The 27,742-nt window shown below is 45.2% G+C and overlaps 1 protein-coding gene across 1 annotated transcript; it reads right to left on the reverse strand.

Moving 5' to 3' along the window:
* Positions 1–74: 74 nt before the first annotated feature.
* Positions 75–27,356, reverse strand: LOC118771827 (cystic fibrosis transmembrane conductance regulator-like). The gene is made up of 27 exons (XM_036519910.1): positions 27,258–27,356; positions 26,371–26,481; positions 24,588–24,699; positions 22,163–22,378; positions 21,933–22,022; positions 20,204–20,367; positions 19,561–19,686; positions 18,975–19,221; positions 17,868–17,960; positions 16,132–16,308; positions 15,279–15,470; positions 13,082–13,176; positions 12,056–12,142; positions 10,852–11,563; positions 10,490–10,618; positions 10,094–10,131; positions 9,503–9,765; positions 8,250–8,329; positions 7,763–7,913; positions 5,709–5,936; positions 5,336–5,436; positions 4,167–4,391; positions 2,712–2,867; positions 2,506–2,595; positions 2,013–2,185; positions 1,686–1,791; positions 75–364 (listed from the first exon to the last, which is right to left on the reverse strand). Exons 1-27 carry the CDS (start codon positions 27,308–27,310, stop codon positions 158–160), a joined length of 4,422 nt encoding a protein of 1,473 aa, XP_036375803.1. The 5' UTR covers positions 27,311–27,356; the 3' UTR covers positions 75–157.
* Between the last annotated feature and the right edge of the window lie 386 nt (positions 27,357–27,742).

Genomic DNA, 27,742 nt, shown 5'->3' on the forward strand with positions numbered 1-27,742 from the left:
AAAGAAGAAAAAAATCTTGTATCAAACAAAGACTGTAAAGAATGAAGTGGAAATGTCTTTTGAGGAGTGGGTGGAGTTCAGTTTGTCAGGCTTGGCCAATAGGAGCCTGGGTCTCTGTGAGGGTGGGGGAGGGGTTTCCTACCCTGGGTTTCCTGACTCAGAGACGGGTGTCGTGGACATCACTCTCAGCCTCCTCACGCACGGCGCTGATTTTGGACTGGGGTGCGCGTTTGCTGGAGCTGCGCCTGTGTAGGGGGAAGAGCTTCTGCCGCTCTGCGTGGCTGATGGCCTGCTTCAGATGGCTGGTCTCGTTCAGAAGCTTCTGGATGGAGTCATACCTCTTAGCTGAGCCATCCTCTATCATCTGGAAGAAAGAAGGATCAGAATGGCAGGTCTAATGACATGGTCTATGAATTTTGAGGGGAATTTTGCAATACCAATTATTTTTTGTACAGGAAGTGGTTAGTGCTCTCACTGGAATAATCTCTTTCACCATTGCACTAATTGCCAATCCTCAACACAACCAGCAGGGGGAGACAAATGGCTTAAATTGAACTGTTTTTCAAACGTGAGTCATCATAGATAACAGAACATTTCAAATATGAAAATATAGAACATTAATATCACAATATAGTTTTGGTATAATTTCACTTGAAACACAATGTATAAGGAATACGAGTTTGTTCTGGAAAAACTGACTACATGACTAACATGGTGGTGATTATAAACTATTACTAGGATTGCACCTTGCGAACAAGTTGTAAGGCTAGCAAGGCAACTCTTGGTTGACTCTTTGAAAAGTCAGCCTACCTCCTGTTTTTTAAAAATGGACGAAAAAAATCAGGACTACTAGGTACTAGCAATACTGCATGGCAGTAATGTAATATGTACAGAAGAGGTGATGTTTGTAGTAGAAAAAGAGCCCAGATACAGTGTCCAGCCTGTCATGCTGCCTGAGTGTCTGAACACAAACACAACTCCCCAAACAAACAATGAGGGAAACGTAACCTTTACGCCATAGCTGCCCACACACGATAGGCCATGGATACCACAGACACCACAACCATTGTCAAAGTCACGCAAATCTCAAACACCACAAACTATCAATGTGCACATGGACAACAAACCAAAAGATACATTTAGAACAATGAAGTCTATTCCAACTGTAGTACTATGCTACTTGTGTAATGCTAGCAAGACTGGGAACAAGGGGTGGACATTACATGAAATCAGCAGATGAGAGGGAAGCTTGTCACCCTGTATCTGTAAGTCAGACCAGGACTTTTGACTTCTCTGAGCCAAAGATCAGGACCACCTCCTCTGCTAACTGACAAATGCAGCTACTCAGAATGGCTAGTTGGTTACTACTCGCATTTTGCTGGTGAATTAAAATGGCAAGTGTTTTTTTTTAAGTTTATGGAGCAACTTAAAACATTTTATACTTATGTATAGTTGAAACATTCAAATCGTATGTCCGGGATATTGTGCTTAATTCAATTATTCAGATTCTCAGAAATGAACTCGGCCTCCACATGTTGAGAACCCTTCAGCTTAACCTAACTCCATTGATGGGCTAAAGTCATCCAATGGAAGTAATCTAAAGGCTGGGCTGGTCAGACTCTATAGGGAACACAGTAAGGTTGTGTGTTGGTGTGACAGTGGTAGGAGGGGGTGGAGAGACTGACCAGGAAAGACTGACACTCCAGAAGAGGCTCCACCCGGTGCTCAGACATCATGACGGTGCAGTTGGAGAAGGAGTGCTTCAGCGTCTTCCGCAAAACCTTTAGCGTTCTGAGGTTGGAGAGTTACCATCATCATTATCATCATCATCATCTTCACCAATCAAAGTATATAACACAAAAGTATAAAGTATAAACCCCTTTTGTATGCATAGTCTAAACTCCAGAGTTCAGCAAACGCCTGTAGTTATGAGGGCATACAAGTAAAACCAACCATGAAGATCTCAGAATTTCTTTGTATGTGAAGGGGTGTGGCCAGGCCCTGTCACTCACATGGGGTCCAGGTAGGCGCTGGGCTCGTCCAGCAGCAGGATGCGGGCGTTGCTGAGGATGGAGCGGGCCAGGCACATCAGCTGCTTGTGGCCGTTGCTCAGCACGTAGCCTCCGTCCTCCAGCTGGAAGTCCAGTTTGTCCGGGAACTGCTCGATGACCGACTTCAGCCCAACCTGTGGCACACGGCCAGACCAGTCAACAGCACACTCAATTCCTTGTAACTGGATCAGTTCCTTGCACATTTGATAACTACACCATGTGAAACTAGTGCCATTCTCATGGCACAGACTGAGTTTTCTCCTCTTATGTACACACTCAGGGTAAGCTCACATTGTCACAACAGGCCCTACAATCTGCTGACTATCTGTCAGAGCAAAATATACTGTAGGCATAGGCTTGTAATGATGAATGCACAGCTCCCTATTTGGGCAGATGTACCATGGTGGTGGCCTGAACTTGGAGACAGGAGAAGGTCTCTGTGCTTGAGATTTACCTCCTCTGTGACTCTCCAAAGCTCCTCGTCGCTGTGTTTGCCATATGGGTCCAGATTCATGCGAAAGGACCCTGTCAGAATGAAGATTTTCTGCACCAAAGAAGAGAAAGAAGAGTCAGGATGGCGGCAGCAGTCAGTTGTGGCATTGTACATTGTGACGCAGGCAGACACACAAGGTGCGGTTTGCCCGGGTGGGGGGGGGTTACCTGGGGCACCACGCCGAAGGCCTTCCTCCAGGTCTGCAGGGGCATGGAGTTCCAGGAGATGCCGTCGATGGAGATGTCCCCCTCTGTGGAGGCCAGCCGCAGCAGAGCGGAGAGCAGGGTGCTCTTCCCCGAGCCCGTCCTGCCCAGAATGCCCACCTGAGGGGCACAGAGAACCGTACACATGGGGATGCCTTCCAAACCTGCATTCCTGCTACAGATATGACCACCACACCTTCACATGAGTCAGAAAACATGGCTTCTGTGGGTGTGTACCGACACTACCCGATAATCAGCTACTGAACTGATATAAAGCTACAATTTTGAATGTAAGGTGACATGTATGTACAGACTGTATATACACACAGGAAATGTACTCATGACAAATATACTGAATGTGAAATGTGCAAACTCTTTCTAGAGTTTCTTCGACAGTTGTGCTTATCTAAAACAATTAATGAGCCTTTTATCAGCTGCAGCTGCTGCCACGATGGCTAAGGCACCAGGCCAAACACCTTTGCTATTTTGACACACCTAAAAAATTTTAACTGTTCCAAAGGGTGTTGCAAAGCGCTGCAAACAGCTTCAAGCGAACTGCACGGTCAAGGACAATCTTCATTCTACAATGCTGCAGCTACTGAACGCACTCCAACTTATTCCAATAATTGAACTAAACTACAAGTTTCAATTATTTATGCAAACAGAAAAGGAAGTCACCTCACCTGGTCTAACAGGTGTCAATCATTTGCAATTAACTCTTAAACCAGTAGGACCGTGGCCCTTGAGAACTGCCATTGTACATTACTGTTCTTACATTCCAACCAGTCATTGAGCTGAAGGAAATGGTTAGTTGACACATTGGGGCCTCTGTCAAAAGGTGAAAGAGTGTGCCCACTGCCGAAAAGGTAAGTTCTATGAGACCTTGAATCTGTCTTTTGCAAACCTCCAATCACCTCTGTACAATTACTCTCTAAGTAAACTCTGAGTCAACTTTTACAACTCATTTAGCCTCAGCCTCATAACCCAATTGGCCAGCCCAGCAGTGACATCACTGCACAAGCTGCAGGTAATTGAGTGTAATTGAGCTGAACTTTAATAAACATGCATTTACTTGTTGGGAACCATAGCTGTTTTAATAGAAGTTCTGGGAAAGAGACTTTGAAAAAGTGGATAAAATTCCTCTAAGTAGAGTCCATTGTGTGTCCTGAAGTCTTCATTGAAATAAATTGTTTTTACTGATTGCTACTTCTTCAATGCCATTTAAAGGCCAGTGTACTGACCAGTGTCCTCACTAGGCTTTCACCAGCATTTGGAACTAAAAACATGTTACTGTAACACAATACAGGATGCGAAAGTCGCCCCCATCACTAAAACAGGTAATAAAAGCATATCACTTTCAACCCCCATTATACTAGCACACGAGTTTACTGTAAAGTCTTCTACAGAACCTCTGCTTACCCTCTGGCCTCCCTCCACGCTGAAGCTCAGCTTCTGCAGGACAGACCTCCCCGCCTCGGTGTACTTCACACTGAGGTTGCTGACCTCCATCTGACCCCTGGAGGGCCAGTTGTCCTTGACGTGCGGGTTCTCGATGACCAGGTCCACGTCCTTGCCCCGGGACGAGCTCTTGGGGTCCTCGGACGGCAGGTCGATGAATTTGAAGACCCGGTCCACGGAGCGCATCTGGAACCAAACGCGGGGCCCACTGACGTCAGGGCGGGCCGCTGCGCCCTTAACGGCCTCCCCTTACACAAGTCTGTTTGGCCTTTCAAATGACGCTTGGCCAGAAATCCTCTTTAATCTGCAGCTTGAGCTCCACTGCATGTTGCATTGAGTGGGTATGATTGTATCTATGCGTGTTTGTGTGCATGTTCTGTTTACATTTTCAACCGCCAGCATTTGGAAACCTACTGAATCTGGATATTAGCTTACACTTACAGTATCCATGGGTCATTCATTCAGCATTAATTACTGTTATTTAGCAGATGCTCTTACCCCAAATGACTTACACAGGTTACAGTTGTACCCATTTATCCAAATGGATATTTACTGAGGCAGTTCTGGGTTAAGTACCTTGCCCAAAGCTACAGTAACAATAACCCAACAGGGAATTGAAGTAGCAGTCTTTGAGTTATAAGCCCACTGTGTCACACTGCTGCAAATGGTGTTCTTACTGTTTTCTTTGCTGAGAACCAAATGTCCTGCACCTTGATAAACTAAGTCAGACTTGTTCCTAAAATTGTACAGGGCTGTTTACTCATTTCCTATGAATGAACAGAATAGAGTAGGATAATCGTCTTTGGTAATCTCAATCGCAGTGTGATGTACATTAACTGAAAATCTGCAGAATGCTAAACTCTAGGAATTTAAGGTCAGAAAATTTCAGTCCTCTGGACATATTCTTACACTATAAGTAATTTTTTAACTGATGCCTAAAATGAATTTTATGCACCCTCTGGAGAAAGTCAGGAAGTATCTGATGAATTCATTTCAAAGGCCCCGTCAAGGCTGAATTGTGACCTGATGGTAAGTCCTACCAAACACGTTTTATTCCCTTACAGTAGTGTGCTGTGGGCAATGTGAGGAGCAGTGTGATGGTGATGGGGTGGGGTGGGGGTGGGGCATACCAGGCCGTCCACTGTGATGCTGGTGATGACGGCCCACTGGAAGGTCCCCAGGATCAGCATGGCCAGCACGATGATGATGCCAATCTCGCCCGGCTTGTCCTCTATGAAGTACAGCCAGTGATACCATTAAATTCCATATGACAATGTTTTCACACAAGCCACACTGTTTACCATTGAGTGACCACCACACCCAAACAGACTATACAGTTTCTTATCATTCAACGGGGGGGAAGTGTTCACAAATGTACATAAAGTTCCAATTATTTATCTTATAGTGTCCACACACCTGCACTAACATTTAACCTGCAATGCTCCTGAAATGGTTACTATGTATTTGTGTTTATGTGACCCGAACACTGGTTTCCATCCTTACGGTTGGTTCCCACGGCAATGAAGGCGGCGGCGGTGAAGAAGAGGACGAAGAGGATGTCGGCGCGGAAGAGGAACCAGCGCAGTGTGGAGAGGTACAGGTACCAGATGGCTGTGTGCGTGTTGAGGGCCTTGTGGAACAGCGTCTCGAAGTACGCCTGCCTGCCGAAGGCTCGGATGGTCCACAGACCCCGCAGAGAGATGATGAGGTGGGAGAAGATGGGACTGCGAGCTGAAAGGGAAATGGAGGCATATTCGATTATCCATTCATTCTTTCATTCCTTCATTCATTCATTTTCGTAACCCTATGGGCACACTTCTATAATCCCCAATTCACCTCACGCTTTGCTACTCAGCCCTGGTGCTGGAGGGTCATAGTGTCTGCAGGCTGTCATACAACACTGGCCTTCAGTGCAACTCAATCAATTGGTGTCTTCACTGAACCAATTTATGTCCAGCTAAGTGACTGTGATTGGGTTAAGTAGGACTGTAACGTCTGTACTGAATAGGCACTTATCTAGCAAAATCTGTAATACTTACAGTCTCACACATTTTATGCACTTTACGTAATCCATACAACCAAAGCTTTACTGGAGTTATTATAGTAGCATGCAGTGTCCTACTTGGGATTGCCACCTACACTGCTCTAACCACTACATCATACCTTGCCAGGTACTTCATTGCATTATTTGCACACAAGACCTATTCATCAAGAGTGATTTTTTTGTGCATCTTGCATATTCTTAAACTTATTTCTATAAAGCTGAATCGAAGTCCAGTGTCCTCACTGTGTAAACCAAAGAGTTCACAACATCTGTGTGATCTTACAGAAAAGCAATAACCTTGCTGTAATGTTAAGGTTAAATGTTAATCTTGTTTTTTCGGCCGGACATTACAGACATGCTCTGCACAGTCTGAATACACCACAGCAGAAACAGTAGATGGGAAGGGCTTGCTTCCCTCAGGAAGCTCCCTGATTGGCTATTTGCAGTGAAATGCATTGTTTCCTGTGATATGTGCTGAGATGAAAAGGGCAGGAAAGGGAAAAGGAAGAAATGAGCCTTTATGTCCTCCTGCTGTCTTGCTGATTTGACCAAATAAAGATGCGAAAGGTTTGCCAAAGTTCAAGATTAACAGACACATGGAGTTTAACTCAGACACCAATCAATACTAATCCAATACTGTTCCTAAGTAAATGCTGAACTCTTGGTCGCAGTGCAAAGACACATTTGTTCTAAAATCTCTGAATTCTTCATGTTGAACAAATGCCTCTTCCCCCCACCTTAAAAAGCAACAATGCATATACATAAAAAAAATCAGAAGACAATTACAGCTTGCATTTTCCAGAGCACGGCTCGTGACCTCAACGTCACATGATGGCACATCGGGACTGCGTGTGACCGATACCAGGATGCGGTCAGAGGAAATCCCTAATCAGTTTCTCTTTCCAGCCACTGGCATGCACAGTGCCCGGCGTGGAGTGTGGAAACGCCTCGCTGCACAAATAGATATGCAGCGACTGACGGCTCCTTCAGAGGCTGTGCCACCGGGGCTAGCAGCACCAAGGCTTCCCGTTGGTTTGTCCAGGCTAAAGACAGACGCTGGTTGAGCGAGATCACCTCGATTCGGTTTTTTGCTGTGGAGTCCTGCAGCGCTGCGATGGAAGCTGATTGGATGTGACGTGACCTCTGTTGGCTGCTTCCTCTGCGGCCGCCCATCTCCTTGTCGCTGACTCATCTATAGCTCCCCCTCCACCCTGTTTTCCACCGTTAGCGTGACCTCTGACCCCACCTGCCCAACCCTCCCTGGCTCCTTGCTGTCTGCCACTCTGCCAGAGCTGTGCTCCACTGGAGATGATGCTATAGACAAGCCTGTTATATCTCTATTACTTCCCTGCATTCCTCTCTTCCCAGGTCATGCGTGCAAAACTTTGGTCGAGACAGATGAGGAAATGAATGATGACACGCTGTTACTGAACACCTCTAACTGTCCACAGAACACAAGACAGGGTCCCGGAGGAGAAGCAGTGGCTGTCAGGGGAGCTCAGTAGAGCCGTACCTTCAGCCTCCAGCTGCTTCAGCTGCTGAGCTGTGCGGAGGAAGTACTTCCTCAGCAACACGAAGATGACGGTGAGGGGGATGGCGGCGATGAAGATGTACGGCCGCATGATGGACACCACGAAGATGGCCCCCAGCACAATCAGGGTTAGCTGGATAAAAATAAGCCACGGCAAGATTGGAATGGAGCACAATCGACTGTTTACTTCAAGAGTACATTCATAAAGAAACGACACCTTCAAAGTATAAACTGATAAGCTTTATCTATAGGCATATTTACACACACTGATAATATATCTCCCAAATCCCCTTTACTGATAAGATTCAACATCACTGAATCCATACAGTGATAACCTCTAGTTCAAGACAGGATGGTCTTGTAAGGTGCTCCAGACAGCATCTTCCAGTTAAATGAATCAATAATTTCATGACTGTGTTGCTTTTTTCCACTCACAAGAATTTCATTTCTACATAGCATTTCCACTCACCTGAATGAAGTCAAACAGTATTAGCGGCAGCATATCATCAATGGTGGCCATGTCTTTCGTGAATCTGTTCATAATTCGACCTGCAAATAAAAATCAAAAGCAAAAAATATGTATCAGAGGTGTAAGCATGTTAAGGTCTGCATGATATTAACAGCATCACTTCAAAGCACAGCTATGTCTGATATGCGCACAAAGATCAATATCTGTAATTGTCAGAAGTGACAGCCATGAAGTGGGTACTTCAAGTGCACACCAGGTGTCACAAGGATTCACTGGCTGAAAACGTGTAGTTTCATGTATGATAAAAAGCTGCTCTGTCCCAGTATGGTAATATATGCATAACAGATTCATCAACCTTGACTTGAAAGCCCATTGCTATTGCACTACTAAAATACTAGTCTCCCATATGTATGTCAAAGCCAGTTTCAAGTCCAACACACAATGGCAGTGAATGAGGACTGTTGCAATGGGAAACATTCCACGTTATAAACTCAAGCACCTTAGCCTCAAGTCACTTCCTCACAACAAATGGATCTGTGTTAGACTAAGGAACTCCAACAGCAAAAGCCAGCACCAACCCCTTGGGCCAAACAGCCTTGATGATGGGACTTCCTCTTAGCCCTAAATGGGAAAGTCCTTCTGAATCTGAATGCAGGTATGTGCATACTGAACCACACCTGAAGCTCCTAAACACACTTGCCAGTCCTTAGACACACAATCTCACAACACAACTGTCTCTTAATCTCAACACCTACACCAGACCTCAGCACTCTATACAGCAAGGCCACAATTCTCTACCACCTCTCAATATCTAAGCAAATACACCATTCAGTGGATCCACAGAGATGGAGGGACCATAACCAGGCAATGAGTAACAGAAACATCTAAAATATATTAAAGGATATTAAGCTATCAAGTCAGGTATTTCCACCTACGCTCTTCTTCCAGTCACTTCACAAAGTATGGCCCTCTGATTTTCACTGCCATAGATCAAGAGAAATGTACTTCAAGGGCAAAGTCTTGGAGACCCAAATACATCATCATGATTCTAAGTTCCTATAGCTCTTGGAACGACAAGACGCCCCAGACCCTGAGCCTGCCTAGTGTCCAACCGCCATGTGACTACCCAGAGACACGTTTAAGACATGACTTCATCACTCAATGGCGTCATCTACTGTTACCAAGCAGAGAGGGCATGCTTGGCCCCGTACAGAAAGCGAGTGCTAGCCTACAGAGCATGTGTTGGGGCAGACCTGACTTCATGGTGTTGAGCACGGCCATGGGCGCCCGCAGAACGGCGCTCAGCATCTTCTCGTGCAGCTTCTTGGAGACGGTGAGAAGGGTGTGGATGAGCGGGAGGCCCCGGAAGAAGCCCAGGGCCAGCACGCTCTCCGACGTGGCCACGTAGATGTAGATGATGTAGTAGGCGCTGGTGGGCGTGACGATCACGGCGTAGTGCGTGCCCTGGGAGGACATGTTAGGGTGCGTCGTTTCGTCCTCCTCCCTCCAGATCTTACTGGAGGATGAGAGGGGACGGGGTGTGACAACAGAAGACCTCATTTCTCACCCAATCGGAAATATAGTGTACACACATCGCATTCATTTAGTATGGTATTTGGTAGCTTTTTTTTAAAGCAAAAATCCTTTTGGATGCAACTGAATTAAATGGTGTCCTAACTGAGACTAACAACTGCCATCTGATTGTAAAATTGGCCAGGACCTCTACACCAGACTTCTAATCAAGAGAATCTAATAATGCACCACAAATCCCTCACCAGGAACTAAACTTCATTTAAGATATGTTCACGGTTCAAAGCTTCTACAGATATTAAAAATATACTCACTCAGTAACCAAAAATATTCCAATCACTGACCCAGCCACCTAAAAAAAGGACTTCAGTTAGCACTAGAACATGAATAAAATGAAGGTTCATTTCACATCTGACAAACCTGCTATGTCAGGAGAATAATTTGGTTTTATTAAACAGTTTAATTACTATTATCAGTATAATTATCGTTATTGTCATTATGTTACACTGACAGATAAAATTAACAATTTTTTGTTTTAGTTATACTCAGTACATCACTATACATCATATATTAAAATATTAATGATTTCTCCCATTTTTAAAATTACTTGCACCTCTGCTTATAGTTAACTACAACACCTTCACACTCCCCTTCATACCATAACTGTTTGCAAACAAACACCAAAACGCATATGCAGTTCCCTTGATTACCTCAATCACGAATACCAAGGCGATAAAGATGAGCGTGAAAACAAGGTTTCTGTTTGTTGTGGCGTATCTGAAGTACGTGCTCCATGAGGTAGTTTCAAATACATTCTCACGTTCATCTGCAAAACACTCCTATGAAAACGAGAATGAAAATTCAGATTTCTGAGCCCACGGCTGCTCAAAGTTTGAATGAAAGCCATCAAGCCATCTGCTTGACAGCCCACATCAGCTCCCCATAAAAGTACTATCTTTAACGCCCAGTGCAAGCAGAAATTAAGTTTCTTTTCCGCTTAAACAGCCTTCATACATAGACACATTCTCAGTGGGTGTGTCTGTGTGTGCCCACTGAGGGAAGCTCCGCCCACCTCCATGTCCTCCTCGTCCACCTCCTCGCTGATGTCGTAGACGCTGTCGTTGGAGAGGCGGCGGGCGTAGATGTCGAGCTCGGAGGCCAGCTCGTTCTGGGGCGTGACGGACAGCCTGCGGCGGAAGGAGGACTGCAGCTGGTCGCGGCGGCCCTGGCCCTGGGCGTTGGTGATGAAGGCCAGCACCGACTGCCGCCGCTGGCCGGAGAAATTGAGCCCGTGGTGGTAGACGTTGCTGCGCGGCAGCACCTCCTCCACCTGCTCGTCCTCGGGCACCACCGAGAACCGGCGCTCGGCCGTCTCCTCGTCCTCCTCGTCCTCGGGGTGCTGGGCGTGGGAGAGCTTGCGTGCGGCCGCCAGCGGGGTGAGGATGAGGGAGGGCTTCCGCTTGTCGTGGCCGTCGCCCGGCGGCGCGGGGGCGAAGGACGGCCGGTGGGGCTCGGGGGGGTGGCCCGCCGTCTCGTCCACGGAGACGCGGCGCAGGGTCTCGGTCAGCACGGAGCCGCGGCGCTCGGCGTTGATGCTGTCGTAGGCCTCCAGGCCCAGCAGCAGCGAGGTGAAGTCGGGCCGCTGCGCCTGCAGCTCCGTGAAGGTGCCGTAGAAGTAGGACACGCCGTTGTGCAGCAGCAGGATCTTGTCGGCCCGTTTGAGGTGCTCCAGCTTGCTGGTGACGACCACGCGGGTCTTAGACGCCATCAGCCTGCACAGGCACCTGCAGACAGAGCCGCTTTTACCACCACATCCCACTCACTCCCAGTGATACAGCATATCTGTGAGCCTAATTTCACACAGGATCACGTTGGCTCTATTTAATGGCAACAGTGTAGCAAAGCAGAAAAGAAGCAGGGCTCGTAAACTGAAAGGTTGCTGGTTCGATTCCCTGCTAGGGCGCTGCTGTTGTACCCTTGTGTTGTCGCTATACTTGCTGTATGCACTTTTGTAAGTTGCTTTGGATAAAAGCGTCTGCTAAATAAATAAATGTAAAATGTGTAATGATAATTGCTTCAGTAAATATGCAGCTGTATAAATGGGTAACAGTCAAAAAACTGTAACCTGTGTCAACTGCTCTGGATAAGCATCTGCTGAATGACAGTAATGTAATGTGATATAACCAGCTATTTATACAGGGCTTGTCATCTGTGATACAGTACTCAAACAATGTGGGAAATACATCCAGGTGATCACTGTGTGTTTTGTAACCCACCTTTCAAATATTTCTTTCTCCGTTACAATGTCCAGGTGGGTGAAAGGGGAGTCCAAGAGGTAAAGATCGGCATCTTTGTACACAGCCCTGCAAAGAGGAACAGTAAATCAAAGACTAACACATGCTATATTCACGAAACAGAGAAGAATTCATATTTTGTAATCATATCATATTTTGCTGAAGTGTTGAAGGGCACCAATGGCTGTTCTCTGAAGTACCACCCAAGTACAGCAAGCGGATGACAGTAAGGCTAAGATATGCTGTCAAAGGGTGTCGGCAAATGAGTGGGTTTGTTGATTATATTGTTTAAGATACTAAGTTACTATCTTTTTCCAATCGTAGCTAGGTATACATTTTATCTAAAAATCAAATACAAGATTAAGATCTTTTGTGAGTATTTATCTAAACTGCTCACAAAGAGATCACATTTTGTTTTTATTTATACTCAAACACAGATACAGCTTACTCTGGTTGCTAGAGAAAAGAAACAATTTGGGCTAATTTGCCCTTTTACTCTATTTTTTCACCTCCCTATACCTATAATAATACTTCTTGCTGTTTGTCTGTTCTGTCTGGAATTCCTACTTCATCATACCTAGTCTATCTGTTCATTTTAGCATACTGCAAAGCACTGTGGGTAATCTGTCACCAGCACACTATAGATGTGACCGTATGGCCATTATATCCCTTCATACAAATTTACCTGAATCTGCACATATACAATTCGTTTGAGCTGTGTCGTGGGAAAGCCCTGGTCCACTACTACATAGTACAATGCTAGTACTAGCAGAAAAGCCATAGTCACTGTGTGGTATATTCTCATTACAATCAAATACAGTCTTTCCAAAGAGTTGCAGGAAAGTCTTGTTAAACTAGGAAACCACTTGTAAATCACAATTTGTCATACTAATACCAATATTATTAGCTACTGAAGCTCTTGCCAGAATGCATATATATATTTATAAATACTTGCTTTGTACAAGTAACTTGGGAAGTGAAGAATTGAGACAATGAGGTGTGCCCTACCTGGCCAGACCAATGCGTGCCCTCTGTCCCCCGCTGAGGGTCACCCCTCCCTCCATCAGGGGGGTTTTGTCTTTGTCTGGCAGCAGTGCGAGGTCCTGGAAGAGAAGACAAAAACTTCAACAAATTAGTGAGGGTTTCCTGTGAGCAGCCTGTCAGCCCTAATGGGATCAAAGTGGAGTCAAAGTCAAATCTGTAAAATATTAGATTTCATTTGTATGGTTTTGGTTCAAACTAAACCCTTTTAGTATTGTAGTATTTACAGTAACAACAACATCAGTAGGATTGTGGCACTCTAAGAATATGGGCTGCTTCCCCCTACAATGACCAGCACTAAAATGAGCTGTGCAAAAGATGTATATTACCCTCATAATTAATATTGGTCATATTGGTCCTTATCTAATAGGAGTGACTAATGATAAAAATGCATTATTTGCTACAATGCCATAAAGAAGAGTGGGGCTGGTTATATATCCTACTGATGCATACCTCTCTGACTAATCTACATTTACACACACGCACACCAACAAAACTGAACACACTGTAATGTAAAATCCATACGTGCACTGACAACACCAAACATACACATGTATGTCCGATGCCTACATATGTAAAAGCAAGCAGAGTGAAGTTAACTAAATGCTAGGGCTTAGAAAGATAAGACAGCGCATCACATGGTTGTTGCATGCAAAATGCATTGATTTTTGCTGCGGTGCACCTTGGGTGACCGCAGCACCACTCTGGTCTGTGTGAAACGCTGCAAGGCAGGATGGGACTGCAACAGCGATATGCAGGAGAGTGGTTGTGTGGGATGACACAAACTCATACCTTTTCACCTGCAGAAGTCCATTGGGGAAAGCATTCAGAAGAATAAAACGTTCCAGCAACACATTATTACAACAGGAACAGCAAAAACAAAAGACAGTGCTATCTGCTGCATTCCTCACAGAGTGTACTACTCAAACGCTATGAAAGCCTTTTGTCAAGGGGCTTCAGATTTTACACAGTATACTTCCCCAACATAGTGCCTGTTGGAGCACACTTCCCACGTCATCATTACTGCAGGCTGATTGGTCCAGAGTGCAGGCTGCTGCTCAAATGGGGTCACCCCCCTGTGACCTCCGGATGCTAACGACAGACTTCACAAGTAGCAAAGTAAAACACAGAAACAACCAAGCACATGTGTCTGACCACTATCTACCAATGCAGACACAGTTGCAAATGAGGACAGTTAAGTCATAATAGAAGAATTCCACAGGCGTTTGCAACTATGGGCTGAGCAAATAGGGCTTCTTAGGTCAATTGTTATGCAGTTCTTTTCAACTGTTGTTCCAATCACAGCTTCTAATGCAAACATTTGACATTATTTGTTGTTCCGCAGAAAAAGCAGAATGTTTTTAACATTTATTTGGCGATGCTCCTCGCTGCCGGTGTTTGCTTTGGCAACAGCCTCTGTGTTTTTGGTCAAACAGGACCCGGAGAACCCAGCGGCCCGAGGGAAGCGCGCAGGTTGTCGGCGGCGCCCACACAAGCCGCGAGCCGGAACGCCACCTTCAAGGCCGCGCCCGTTCAGATTCGTTATGTCATAAGAGGCCTCCCACTTCAAAGGAGCCAGGCTCCAGAACAGAACTCGGACAGCCTTCCCTGAGGAGTGTCCGGTTTCCGCTGAACGAGACGGCCTTCACTCATCACGGCCAACCCTGGTGGGAATATCGGGCCCGTTCCCTCACACTCGCCAAAGAACTAGGGGGGTGTAAGGGGCGGAGGGGTGCTGTGCTGAATTCACTAAATCGGTGTAACATGAAACACCCCTGCACCACACAAAGGATTATGAGCTGTACAGTGTTGCCAGTTCTTCAGATTAGATGCTCTCTGAAATGTCTTTCTGTAGACAGTAAATCACTAGGGGCAGTGTGGTTATTCATAGGGAAGTTGTTTTAGTTTCTGTACTTTAGTTTTACTTTCTGCATTTTAGCTTCTGATTTTAGTTTTTCTTTTGGGGAAGTTAGTAGAGGACATTTATGTCTAGAATCTTCTTAATAATACATCTTACTTGGTTGCTCTAAGTGTGTCTAAATAAGGTGACCAAAAGGACGGTAACACAGGGGCTGAACGGCAGGGGGTGAGTAGTGAAAGGGAAAAGGAGGGGGAGAGAGGGAGAGAGAGAATGTCCTTGTAGTTAGCGGTGACGATGGCACACCTCTTCAAGCTGGCAGGCCTTGATGACGCTGGTGTAGCGGTACTCATCATACGTCAGGCCGAAGACAATGTTATCCCGGATGGTGCCCGGCACGATCCAGGAGGTCTGGGGGGAGAAGGAGACCCGGCCGCTGTGCTTGACCTTCCCCTCGGAGGGAACCAGCTCTCCCAGGATCATCATCAGGAGGGAACTCTGCCACAGAGGAAGGGGAGGAGAGGGGGAGTGAGCGAGGGAGTGAGTTAGGGATTCAAGAGAATCTAAACAGCACCTTGTGCTGTTACATTACATTACATTGTTGGAATTTAGCAGACGCTCTTATCCAGACAGCGACATAAGCTACAATTACTTACATGTTACCCATTTATACAGCTGTATATTTACTGAGGCAATTCAGGGTTAAGTACCTTGCCCAAGGGTACAGCAGTAGTGCCCCAGCGGGGAATCAAACCGGCAACCTTTCAGTTATGAGCCGTGCTACTCACCACTATGCTACACTGCCACCCTGTTTATAGAGCTGCTGCCCACTGCTGTTTATAGAACCCTGCAGTTATGTCTGAAAATGCAGATCTAAATGGACCTTCAAATTATTTTGAAGTTACTGTAACAGCAGATAACAAACCCCAGGTAAAGTGTTATGTCGGCGATGTGAACTGCTAACAACATGGGTATGTGCATGCATATTCAAAGAAACACTTTACCTGGAATTTATTCTGATCATAGAACCATTTGGTGCCATTTAACAATAGCACCAGGACTGCAAATAGAAATGAAAAAATCGCCGCCTCTGTCAATATACCCTTCAACTTACACCAATGCACTTACGTATTCTACCTATTGGTACAGGTGTGAGTACCTTGCCTGACCCGGTGGAGCCGGCCACGGCCAGCATCTTCCCCTTCTCCAGGTGCAGGCTGATGTTCTTCAGCACGGGCGTGACGTACAGGTTGGTGAAGAAGAGGCCTGCGTCTCCGTTAGGGTGTGCTCTCTCTTTGTTCTCCTGCGTGATCTTCTCAAACAGTTTCCCTATTCCCTGAAAGGCAGAGAGGGGGCCGAGTCGGTCTTTGTGGTCTGCAGCATGTTGTTGTCATTGGCTGTACATGACTTTAATTATACCGCAGAGGGAACTCGTACTCTGTAACCCCGATTCTCAAGTGAATTCCTCCAGCAGGGGGACATTGAGTTTTTTTTTGTTTTTTGAAGAAACAGCTGTTTGTTGGTCGCAATGTTCCGATTTGTAACAGCTGAATTTAAGGCAATTTAATCAAGCTTCACGTTTATATTTGTTTCACCAACAGCACCTGTGCTTTACTGGATTACAGAGAGAGCTTTCCTCTTTCAGTGGGGAGAGAGAGACGGAGAGAGAGGGAAGGAGAGGTAATGAGAGAAAGAGAGAGGAGAGAGAGAGGAGAATGCAGGAGGCAGTGTGAGAGAGGAGAATGCAGGAGGCAGTGTGAGAGAGATCTTATCGCACTCCTGGATAAAACACCTCATCTTTGGATGCACAAGCATCCAGCGTAGCATTCCTACATTTTCACAAGAAACACATTGGTGAACACAAGAAGTAAACCTTGTGGCTCAGTCATTTAGCCCAGGACCATTAAATGAGTCACCCCTCTACATTAGTCAGATTCCAAGGCCAAACATATTCAAATGTCCCTAAACAAAGTCTCAGAGAAAAACACGGCACAGAGCCCCCTACAACCAAACCATGCCCACTCCTCCCCCTGCTAACAGCAAACAGCCAATCCCAGCATGTTGTAAAAATAAACACACTCTAATGATCCAGCGAAAAGCAAGCAACAGGTTGGACTCAGGCTAAACAACCCATCGATGACAGAGAAAACAGCGGCTAAAGCTTTGTCTATAAAGCACCCAAAACATGGATGTGAACTTTCAGTGGTCAGCTACAGTAAGTTCAACTGTCTGTAACAAGGAAGCGTTTCAAATTGGATTTCAAATAACTTGATAGCTGAGCGTTCCGTGACTCTCGAGATGGAGTATTTGAATAATCAGACCCTGTGTTTTCCTGCCAGCTCTGTGACACCGCCCTTCTTTACGTAAATAACAGATTACATTTTTCAAGCCCTGTGTAAGCGATGGCTGGTTGTGGCGTCTGCGATTCACTCAGACTTTCGGGCAGAAAACTGAAACTCAGTTACCTAATGCAGGTTGGGTGGGTGCTCCTTTATGGATACTGATGCCAAAGCACAACTTCCCTTCATTTGCCGATACAGAAAGAAATATATTGCAATATATTCAGAAATACGGTGTTCAGCCCAAGAAATATTTTACATACAATATATTTGCAATATAAAGGCTAATCAGAAATATGTTGCAATATACCAAAAATGCAATAATTTACATATTTTAAATATCTTGATTGAGCAAAAAAATTATTCTCAAATATATTCAACACATTTTTGTATGGGTGTCCTTAATTAAAAAGCTGAATACTGTCCCAGGTAAATCAAGAGTGTTCTCATGCTTGAATATTCCAATAACGTTATTAGTACTGTTGATAATAATATGCCGCCTCGTTCCTCATCTAACAGGTGTTAATATGCGCATGGCTTCAGCTCAGACATTCACCTCATCCCAGGAAGCAGTCACGTTCACCAGCTCCACCTCTGTGGTGTTGGGGTTCAGCTCCAACACTTTGTACTCCTCTTTGGTGAGATATTCCTAGAACACACAATTGACATAAACCATGGTCAATGGGATGTCTAAGGCAGAGCCAGTGGGTAAGAACGTGCTGACAATGCTACAATGACATTAAGGGACAATCAAAAAGAACACCCTCTAACCCTCCTTTCAAAGTGTACGGACTTTGGAATGAATGGTAGGATAGAGAGTACATCTGACAGACAGAGAACAGTCAATTCAAATAAAGTATGCCTCTCAGAACCGTGTCCTTATGAGTGCCTCTGGTCACCCTGGGCCAACTATGACAACCTGTGAAACAGTCTGAAGTCACTAGACCACTGTACTCTAAGTAATTCAATGACTGTGCTTATTCTTGCAGATTAGCCAGAGCCAGTCCAATTCTCGACTAACCAGCCAAATAGCACAGATCATCAGGTTGTTTGAGACTGATTTAAGCCTGAACAGATTTATGACTAAAAGTTTTCTGACATCATTTTGACACCTTGGTTTGACAAAAGCCCACTTGGTTTGATGTATACACACCACTTCCAATCCTGAAAAAAAAAACATTCATTCATGTGCAAAATCACAATTTTCTATTCATTAAGAGAAGTGAGGGCTGCTGATTTTAGGGTTCAGTGAAAGAATGGAACCTTTAGGCTATAAGATTGATAAGAACGATTTGTATTAATTAAACTGCTGATATGAGCACGGCAGCCTGTGTTCACGCAACAGATTCTCTGTATGTCTGCTGTCAAAAGCAAAAACCTGAAGCAAATACTGTAGTGTTTTTTAGGACATTCTGAAATATTTAAAAATTGCTTGTCTATACTGGAAATAAGTAGCTCAAGGGGCCACAAGGCCACCAACAGAGTCAGGGTGGGCAGAACTCAACTCAAACCAAAATGGCTGACCACATAGCAAGTAAAAAGTTGTGGTGGAGGATGCAGCAGTGACAGGTTGTCACGCAACGCAACTGCATTTTTGCCTCAAACCTGGCTAAACCGCCCTGGACGAGAGGGGAATCACGGCGCGGTGCCCGGCGGGCCCTACCTCGATCTTGTTGATGAGCGCCACGGTGTCGTACCACATCTGGATGGAGTTGGGGAACTGGCGCGTGAGGGTCATGCGCAGCACCATGCAGTAGGACAGCGTGGTGAAGATGCGCCGAAGGATGATGCCCTTGCTGAGGGCGAAGGGCACGATGGCCGCCACGATCACCAGGAAGGCCGAGTAGAAGTAGGCCGCGCTGTAGAAGTACCGCAGCGAGCCGATCTTCCTGGTCAGCGTCATCTCGTCCCTGCCGACCCGACATTCCCGTTTCACACATCGAGCCCCCAACCACCAATTTCACACCATAGGCACTTTCAGAAGCTACACTGGTTTACTGTGGCCAATGAGTGGTCCAGTCAGGTCGCTACATGCTTGAATAAAAGCCCAGGGGGATGGGCTTTTATTCAAGGGATGGATTGATAAATATGTTTTAACTGTCTCTGATGATCTGGAAGTTAATCATGTACTTTTTGGTAATGGTATTTCCGCTATCTAATTGCTTCAGTGTTTCTTTAGGCTCATTCAAGGTGTCCCTGGGTAGAAACGCTACACAGAAGCACAAAAGTCTGATGCTGTTTGATCTTACTGTCTTATGTTTTTGATGATGGTCTCCATGATCTCCTCCCAGCCGTAGGCTTTTACTGAGTGAATGTTTTCTACAATCTCAGAGGTGAGAGCCAGTCTCTGACTGATCATCTTTGCCCTCTTCGTCCTGAGGGAGGGGAAAAAAAAAACTGGTTAAAGGGCACCTGCAGCCAATCTCTGGGGGGAAAAAAAACCTGAAAGCTTGAAATTCATTTCTGAACATATCTGAACATAGTGGCCATGCACTAGGCCCACACACAAAAGTAAATGGCCAAATCGAGACAGATAAACCAATGATTTGTATGTCCACCCAGACACTTATTTTCCCACCCTGGATGCCTTTTGACAAAATGCAGTGAAACCCTTATGAATGGACTTGTACATTGGAGGTGAGCATCAAAACACCTCTAAAAACCATTTCCCCCATTCATGAATGTGCAAGGCATGTGTACTGTACAAGCAACCCCTTTTTCAACACTTCCTCGACAAACAAATGATGCTGAAGGCCTCAACATCCTTTTGACAGCAACAAGCATCTAAAGAAAACAGCCCCATGCATTTTTTACAGGCAGACATCCAATGAGATCCTGACGGTAGAGGTGTGTTTTCTACATGAGCGATCAGCGCGAGCGGAAGGGCCGTACCTGTAGGGTCCCATCTTCTGAGACAGGCAGGCCTGCACGATGGCCAGCAGGGTGAGCGCGGCCAGGGTGCAGAAGGCCGAGGCCTCGATCAGCTCCCAGATCAGCCCCACGCACAGAATGCACTGCAGGGGCGTGATCCACACGAAGTGGGCCAGACCCAGGCTCTGCCAAGCACAGCGGGTAGTTATTACATTACACGGCTCCGCCAGGTTCTGCCAAACACCGAGGATCATTATCACATCAGACATCACTGCAGACACACCCAACAGGAGTGTGCCAGCGCGAGGCAAAGCCCACCTATCTACCAGGCAGCCTGCTGGAGTATAAACTAAACCCAAAACCAGAGTGAATGCCCATGGTTTGTGTACACGCTCCGTAAAACAAGCTGATAACACTCAGCAGTCCTGAAGGAGGTCTGTCCTGCACTGAAATGCTAATGACATAATCACACTCACAACAAACAGCTATTCTTCAGAGTGAACACACAATATGAGGGCATTTACTCTGTCTCTCCTTTTTTCCCCGCAGTGCATGCGGGAGAGACACTGGGTCTGAACGTTTTCTGGTTATTCACATTAGCTGCACAACACCCCATTGCAAAAACACATGGCATACACACAGTGGTGGCACAGTCAGAACCGTGTCCCGATTGTGCGAGTCGTGTGGCCGAGCACGCAACAGCTGGGGAACCCTGCTAGACACCGCGCTGCACACGTGGAGTGACGCGCGGGTGATAATTGCTTCCGAGCAGCTGCGAACTGTATCGACATTCAACACTGCTGCTCGACTTTCCCAAACCACTTCAAAGATCAGCTCTGCGCTTGCCTGGCAGCACTGTGTTTTATAATGCGTAATATCGCATCAGCCCGGTCAATTTACGCCAGCTGATGGTCTCATATCAGATTCTTACTGCTAGTCAACCGTCTTGTGGGTGAAGCACACATACAAGTTAATGTGCCCTTCCACTTAGTGCACTAAGCTTCCTTTTGTCACACATTATGTAACAGTGCACATGTGAAATTTCATGTGTCATAACATACTTGGAGGGGCAGCACACTACAAGACCCCTTTCCGGTTAAAATTACACAGCCATTTCTTGATCAGAGACAACATTCATAGAGAAAAACTCCACTTCCCATGTGAATGGAGAACTCCATCAGTAATCTGACAAATAGTGTACTTAAGCAGGTCTCTCTTGAGCGGTGCCTGGAGTAGAGGTGATTTTGTGTGCTGAAGTAGTTATGAAGTTTTTGGTTTTTGACTCTGGGGACTTGATAAAAAGCATGAGCTCGAATTTCAGCCCCTGACCTGGATTTTGGATTGTCCACCACAGCTTTTTCCACCAGATGACTGGCTTTTCCAATTAATTTTCCTTGCTATTTGGGGATCCTGAAAGCTTGATCCTCAGCATAACTAGTTGAGTCCCAGTTTACTGTGGCAAAGTGCTTATGAATAACATTTTTGTTGAACTTTTGCAGATTATCTCCTGCCTGTTACAGGGTCTCTTATACTGAAACCCTGCATTTATACACAGCATATCCTGTATGGGGAAATGCAACTTGCACCTGTAGATTACTTCATAATACACATGTAAATGCTATGGAGGTCTGTATGGAATTATATCAAGCTTTGACAGTCTTCTGTACAGTAGCTACTGTGTATATGTTGCATTTTACGTGCACATTTTTTAACATGGGACAAGAAAAGTGATGTGCAAGAGACAATTTACCTCGTCCAGCTTGTTCAAGTGTGCGGACATCAGACTGACCAGCTGACCCGTGCTGATCTTGTCCAGGACTCGGCTGGAGAGCTTTAAAGTCTGGAGACAAGAGAGTGACGTTGGAGGTCACGTGAAACGCAGTCAGCTTTCAGAAATAAAGCAAAACAGAAGCCAAGGCTTTCCGGTTTGAAAGTTATGGTACAAAGGTGTGCCATGGAGTGAGGGGGAGAGGCAGTCACCTTCTTATAGATGAGGCTGAAGAGCGCTATCCTGATTTGCATTCCCAGGTGGTGCAGGCCGAAGATGGCCGGCTGCAGCAGCAGGAAGCGGGCTGTGAAGAGGAGACAGAGCCCCAGCGCCAGGTAATAGCCCTGCTGCCGCTCTGGCGCGTGGAAGGGGTCGAACGAGGCGATGATGCGGCCCAGCAGCTGGGGCTGCACTGTCTTTGAAGCCTCCTGCAGCACCGCGCAGAAAACGTTTTAGGGGTGACCCACAGAGCACAGGGTGTACCCATCGCCCCTACATACACATCCTCGCTTCAAACCCATTCCCTAAATACACATCAGTGTAGGCACATCATCCCTACATATACACTGGGGTCCAAAATTATTGGGACACACACTTTTTTTTTCTGAAAACCCACAATATTTTTGCTGCATATTCCATCAGACATTGGGAAAATCATATTTATGTCAATGTCAATTTCAGCTTCATCTTCTGTGACCTTGTTAGGTTTATATAGGCTTCAGTATGAGTGTTCAATTAGGGGGCGGGGCAACGTTCAATCAGGCCTAATTGAAGTGATGGTCATCTTTGTTCACTTGTCTGCACTCAATAAGTATGTAAGTACCTTTTAAAATTAAGTTAATGTCATGGAACATGGTTAATGTTATTGTCAGTTTGTTTGGTAAAATTAATGTCATACATATTATTAAAATGTTGGAAATAAGGGTAGTCATCAGGCAATCGTGTACCAGCCGCATAAAGACATGTTTTGAAAATGTTAATAGTTGCCAAAACATGTAACTGTTTTCGCCACACCATAAATTAGGTTCGAGTGATAAAACTAATAGCTACATGGACACATCCACACTTAACCATAAAATGCCCAGGTGTCCCAATAAGTTTGGACCCTAGTGTACATCAACCCTATCTACATACACTGTAAACCAATGACAGGACTGTCATTTTCTCATTATGAAATCTTTTGAAATGTGAAAATATACAACGTTGCTAACGTACAGACGTGTGCCTCGCAGGATTCACTGAAACTGTAGCTTGATCCATAACTAAGTATTAGAGCCTCATTATCTGTATATTCACATCACTTCTATGCAGAGCTGGATACTGACTGAGGCAGCTCAGCCTCATTGTCCTGCCCAGTGGAACAGCATCAGTAACCCACCCTGTTCCTGAAACTGAACCCTCGGCTCAGTTTCTCCCACGCCCTTAACTTCACACCGCTGCCCACATTGCAGGAGCTGCAGAAGCTGGCCTGCGAGCCAGGTAACACTCCATTTCAACAGAAAACTTGGGAATGCTCCAGTACAAACAGGGAGAGTTTTTCTTTATTGGGCTCAATTTACAGTGATTCTGCCTGTAATGGTGGGGATAGGCCCATGCTTTACTCACTTCCCACTTATCCACATTCATGTACTTATGTATAAGTAGGCCTAATCTGTAATCATATTAATAACTTATTCGTAACATACAAGATACTGTACATCATTATAAATATCGGTCAGTATAATAACACTTGGATCATTTCTCATGTCAGTCCTTAATGACTATAATGGAATTCCAAAGGATAGTGGAATCTGCTGCAGCATTTTCTCTGTGCTGGAAACAGCATGGGTCTGACGACCCTATTCTGACACATTCATGGTAGGGCAATAAATCGCTTTGCTATCATCACTGCACACATGTAATAACCACAGTGCACATGAGAAAGACTGCCTGCTGGACAACGCTCACTACTATACTACAACTTACTACTACTATACCACTGGTGCTGCCCACACATTTTATCAATAGCATTACATTGTCACTGTTTTAGCAGTTGCACATTCAGTGTTTATGTTTCAGCACCGATTAACAGTAATGACAACTGTTACTTTTATGAATCTGTCCAGCCTATTGCATTCCCTGTTTTTTTGTTTTTTTGGTGACTGAAACCAGAACAAAAGTCATGAAATCGGAGCAAATGAGGTCAGTGTGATACACTGGTGACCCGTTACTTAAGGTGACCGTCTTAATTGCAACTACGTGTCAAATGCAGTTTGCCTGTTTTCATACTCAAATCAACCCAGCCACAGCACAGCCGTTCCTCTCAAACTAAACCTGAAATTGAATATAACAAACGGCCGCACTTGATGAATAGGCCTATCTTACCAATTTTTAAGCGCAATTACTCTGTCTCCTTGAGGTTCAGCTCAATATTACATTGACATAATTTGTTTTCCAGGCAGATGGAGCCATTCCAGGCAAGCACCTTGCTCATGCACACATCAGCTCCTGAAGCACTGAGCCACACTGCCATCTCTGTCAGAGCAGATGCTGCAATGACCCCCCCAATAAGCAGTACCTGACAGGTGGTCAGGCGATTCAGCCCTCACTCTGACTTTGACTTGAACATACGGTTTGGTAAGAGTGGCGGCAACTTACCCCAAAGTACAGCAGGAGTCCGTAAAACGCGAAAGGCCAGAAGAAGCATCGCCCCAGAGCGATGAAAAGTCTGGGTTTTTTCTTGGAGGAAGCGAGCTCTCTGTCCCATTCTCTGCCGGAGACCGAAACAAAAACCGTCAGGCCCGCGTCGCTGACCGTAAAAGGATGGCCTGTCTCCGCTCACATTGTTTGCCGCGCTCGTGTATAACCAGGGAGATTCGGCGAGCTCATTAAACAGCGCGCTGAGACCTGGGCCATTGAAAACCGTCACCAACCTGCTGCATTGAATTAAAGTTCAAAGTCCCTGCAGACCTCAGTTTGGCTGGTTAAAAATGGCCAAACCACATATCACCCTCCGGGAGGCTGGTGGTTTAAAAGGTCACGTTTTATGCTCGTTTAGAGTACCGCTGGGATCTTGAGAGAAAAACACAAATAACGGTCAAGTAAGGGCTTGCGGGACCTCTGGTGTGTGGCTTTGCCACGGTTGCTTCTGTACTGAGAAAACATTTAGGGGTGGCCTGAGATTCAGTTTAAACATTGAAAATGAAAACAAAACAAAAAAAATTCTTCACCTCAAAGCGCAAAATTTACTCTCTTTTAAACCTCAGCAAACTCAAACAGCAGGAGGGGCAGAAGCCTCTTGCGTTTGTTCTGAACGTGTGCGTCATGGTCCAAAGCAGCCCACTTCAAAATGCCGTCCCATATTTGAGGTTAGGGTAGCGTTTCTCGAAATACCTGTTACAGTGAGGATTACTGTACAGTCGCTGGAAATACACTGGTGGCCTGAAGGTCAAAACAAGTGACTTGTTATTCACAACCTGAGGCAGTACAGATTGTTTCAGTAAACAGTGTTAAAGGGCAATCAGGAACCAGTTCTCTCTTAATTTCCAAACTTTTCTGCCTCTATGCCCTCCATCTCCCAGCACATTTGCCACAGAAAGAGTGGCGAGACAAACATCTCAAAGATCATCACACTGTGTCTGTGGAAACCGTACATAAATGAACCCCCAGACATTCAGAATCTTCAGTATTTGTTGTTTGATCTGAGAGCCAAATGAAGCTGATGAGTTCTTGACTGAATAGAGGTGGAATTATCATTGTGCTTTCTTGCCCCAGAACTCACAATCCACCTGCAGTGGATTTGATTCACCTGACTTAGCCTTTGAGCTATGTGCAAAAGCCTTTTGCTTTCTTCAGCATTACAGTATAAAAATAAGAAGAATGATAACTTAATAGGGTACCAGAATTCACTGTGAAATTCACACATCTATCTTGAACTCACAGGCAAACTTAAAGTTGTGTTAAGTTAATGCATAAAAATGAACTCTCCAAAGGAAGGTGTTAAGTTGCACATGCCAAGCACACACAAAGTCTATACAACGATGACATATCAAAACCCGGTACATCAGGCCAAAAACTTTCCCTGGGTGCCATTTTCTCATAGAGACATGGTGTCTTTTAACAGCCATGCAATTTGCATGTATCTGTATTTACATCCAATTTCCAAAACACATTTCTGAGAAGACAGTTTTAACATTGCAATATCCATAATTTCACATAGTGTTTTGTGTAAGTGTGATTGACTGGCACCTGGAATATGAACTGGATAACTGGATTTTGGCATTTTCTGTTTATAAAGCTATGCCAAATAACAGGTAGCCTAATTGATTAACTTGGGTTGCTCCTTGAAACTAAGTGTACAATGGACATCTACAAACGTTTCACAAAACAAAATGTGTAATGTAGTCAGTGAAAAAATACAAGTTATAAAATTATAACGCACCTTTCCAGCCGTTCAGAGAGATGGTCTGCCGTATCAAAAGAAGGAACTTTATACACATCTGAAAGCTCTAATTTCTGTTTGAAACCCTTTCTCAAAATTGGTGATGTCCACCTAAAACAAAATGAAACCACAGTTGGTCAGGTCAAAAGTGAAACATTATTCACAAACATTTCATTACCACAACAAGAGGAAGTCACATTTCATTCAACAGGCCCAACACAGAGCTGTGAAATTATGTTTTGCACACTTAGCACATACTTTACACAGGTTTGTAGAAAAATGTTATGCAATATTAATGAAGCATCCGTGCATTTTCCATATTACTGAGAGGTACAATAAATTAATTTAAATTTTGGAAACTGTAAATGTGACTCTCCATTAACACATCTGGGGTCTCAAGTCAAGTTGCATGTTGTAATGTGCAGATAATACAAGGAGTGCTTTTCAAACCAAGACTGTAGAACTATATAGACATTGGCTAACAAAACAAAAAAACACAGTATACATGTCATTCATTCAGAACAGCTGCACCCAGCCATATGGGTACAAATGTTCAACAGGTTTATTCAGAAGGGTTTTCTTCCTTTTTAACTTTCTGAAATGATATGATAGGAACGGAATTTTTATGTAAAGAACACACTGTTATACAGAGTTTAAGGCATGTGAACGAAACCTGTGAACCTAAAACAAACTGGCTACACTGTATCCGCATATCAACACGTGCCCAACTGCAATTTAAAAACCTAGCGACTGAGTGCACGATTTTATGTCATAAGCTAAACGCACTTCTGGACGTGAACAGCAAAGATGACATTTAAACACTCGCATTCTTTCACATGTCAACGACTCCGGCACCTGCACACCGTCGAAGTAAATCCCGTTCTTACCAAAAGAAATATCTGGAGAGGAAGTTGGCATCTTCGACAGGTGATTTCTGCATCCTAAAAATACCACCCGTTCGCTTTCTCTGCACCTGCGGAGTTGCGCGTCTGACATCTGGTGCCTCGCTAAATCTCCCCTTTGGAAACGGACCTCCTGTTTTGTTCTCCACCTTGTATTCCGCTCGCAGTGATGTCACTCGCGTAATTGGCTCGGCCCAAGTTTATAGCGGTGTGAGAAAAGGGCTAGACATCCGCGGAGTCGTGACAGCGCCCTCCCCTCCCGGTCTTGGCGCTCGGCGGCGCGCTCCTGGCTGCGGACCGCACACACTTGGCGCCTTGCCTGCAGATTTTGAACTATGCGCATTCTGCGCTGACAAAGCTCCGCTCTTCGCCGCTGTCACGTACCCTTCGGAGATGTCATTTCCATACAGGGACCCGGACGCAAAAACGGCACCCCGCGCTGCTTATTTTGGCAACTATGACTGGAAAGA

Source organism: Megalops cyprinoides, chromosome 25 (genome assembly GCF_013368585.1).
Source record: "Megalops cyprinoides isolate fMegCyp1 chromosome 25, fMegCyp1.pri, whole genome shotgun sequence".
Lineage (NCBI taxonomy): Eukaryota > Metazoa > Chordata > Actinopteri > Elopiformes > Megalopidae > Megalops > Megalops cyprinoides.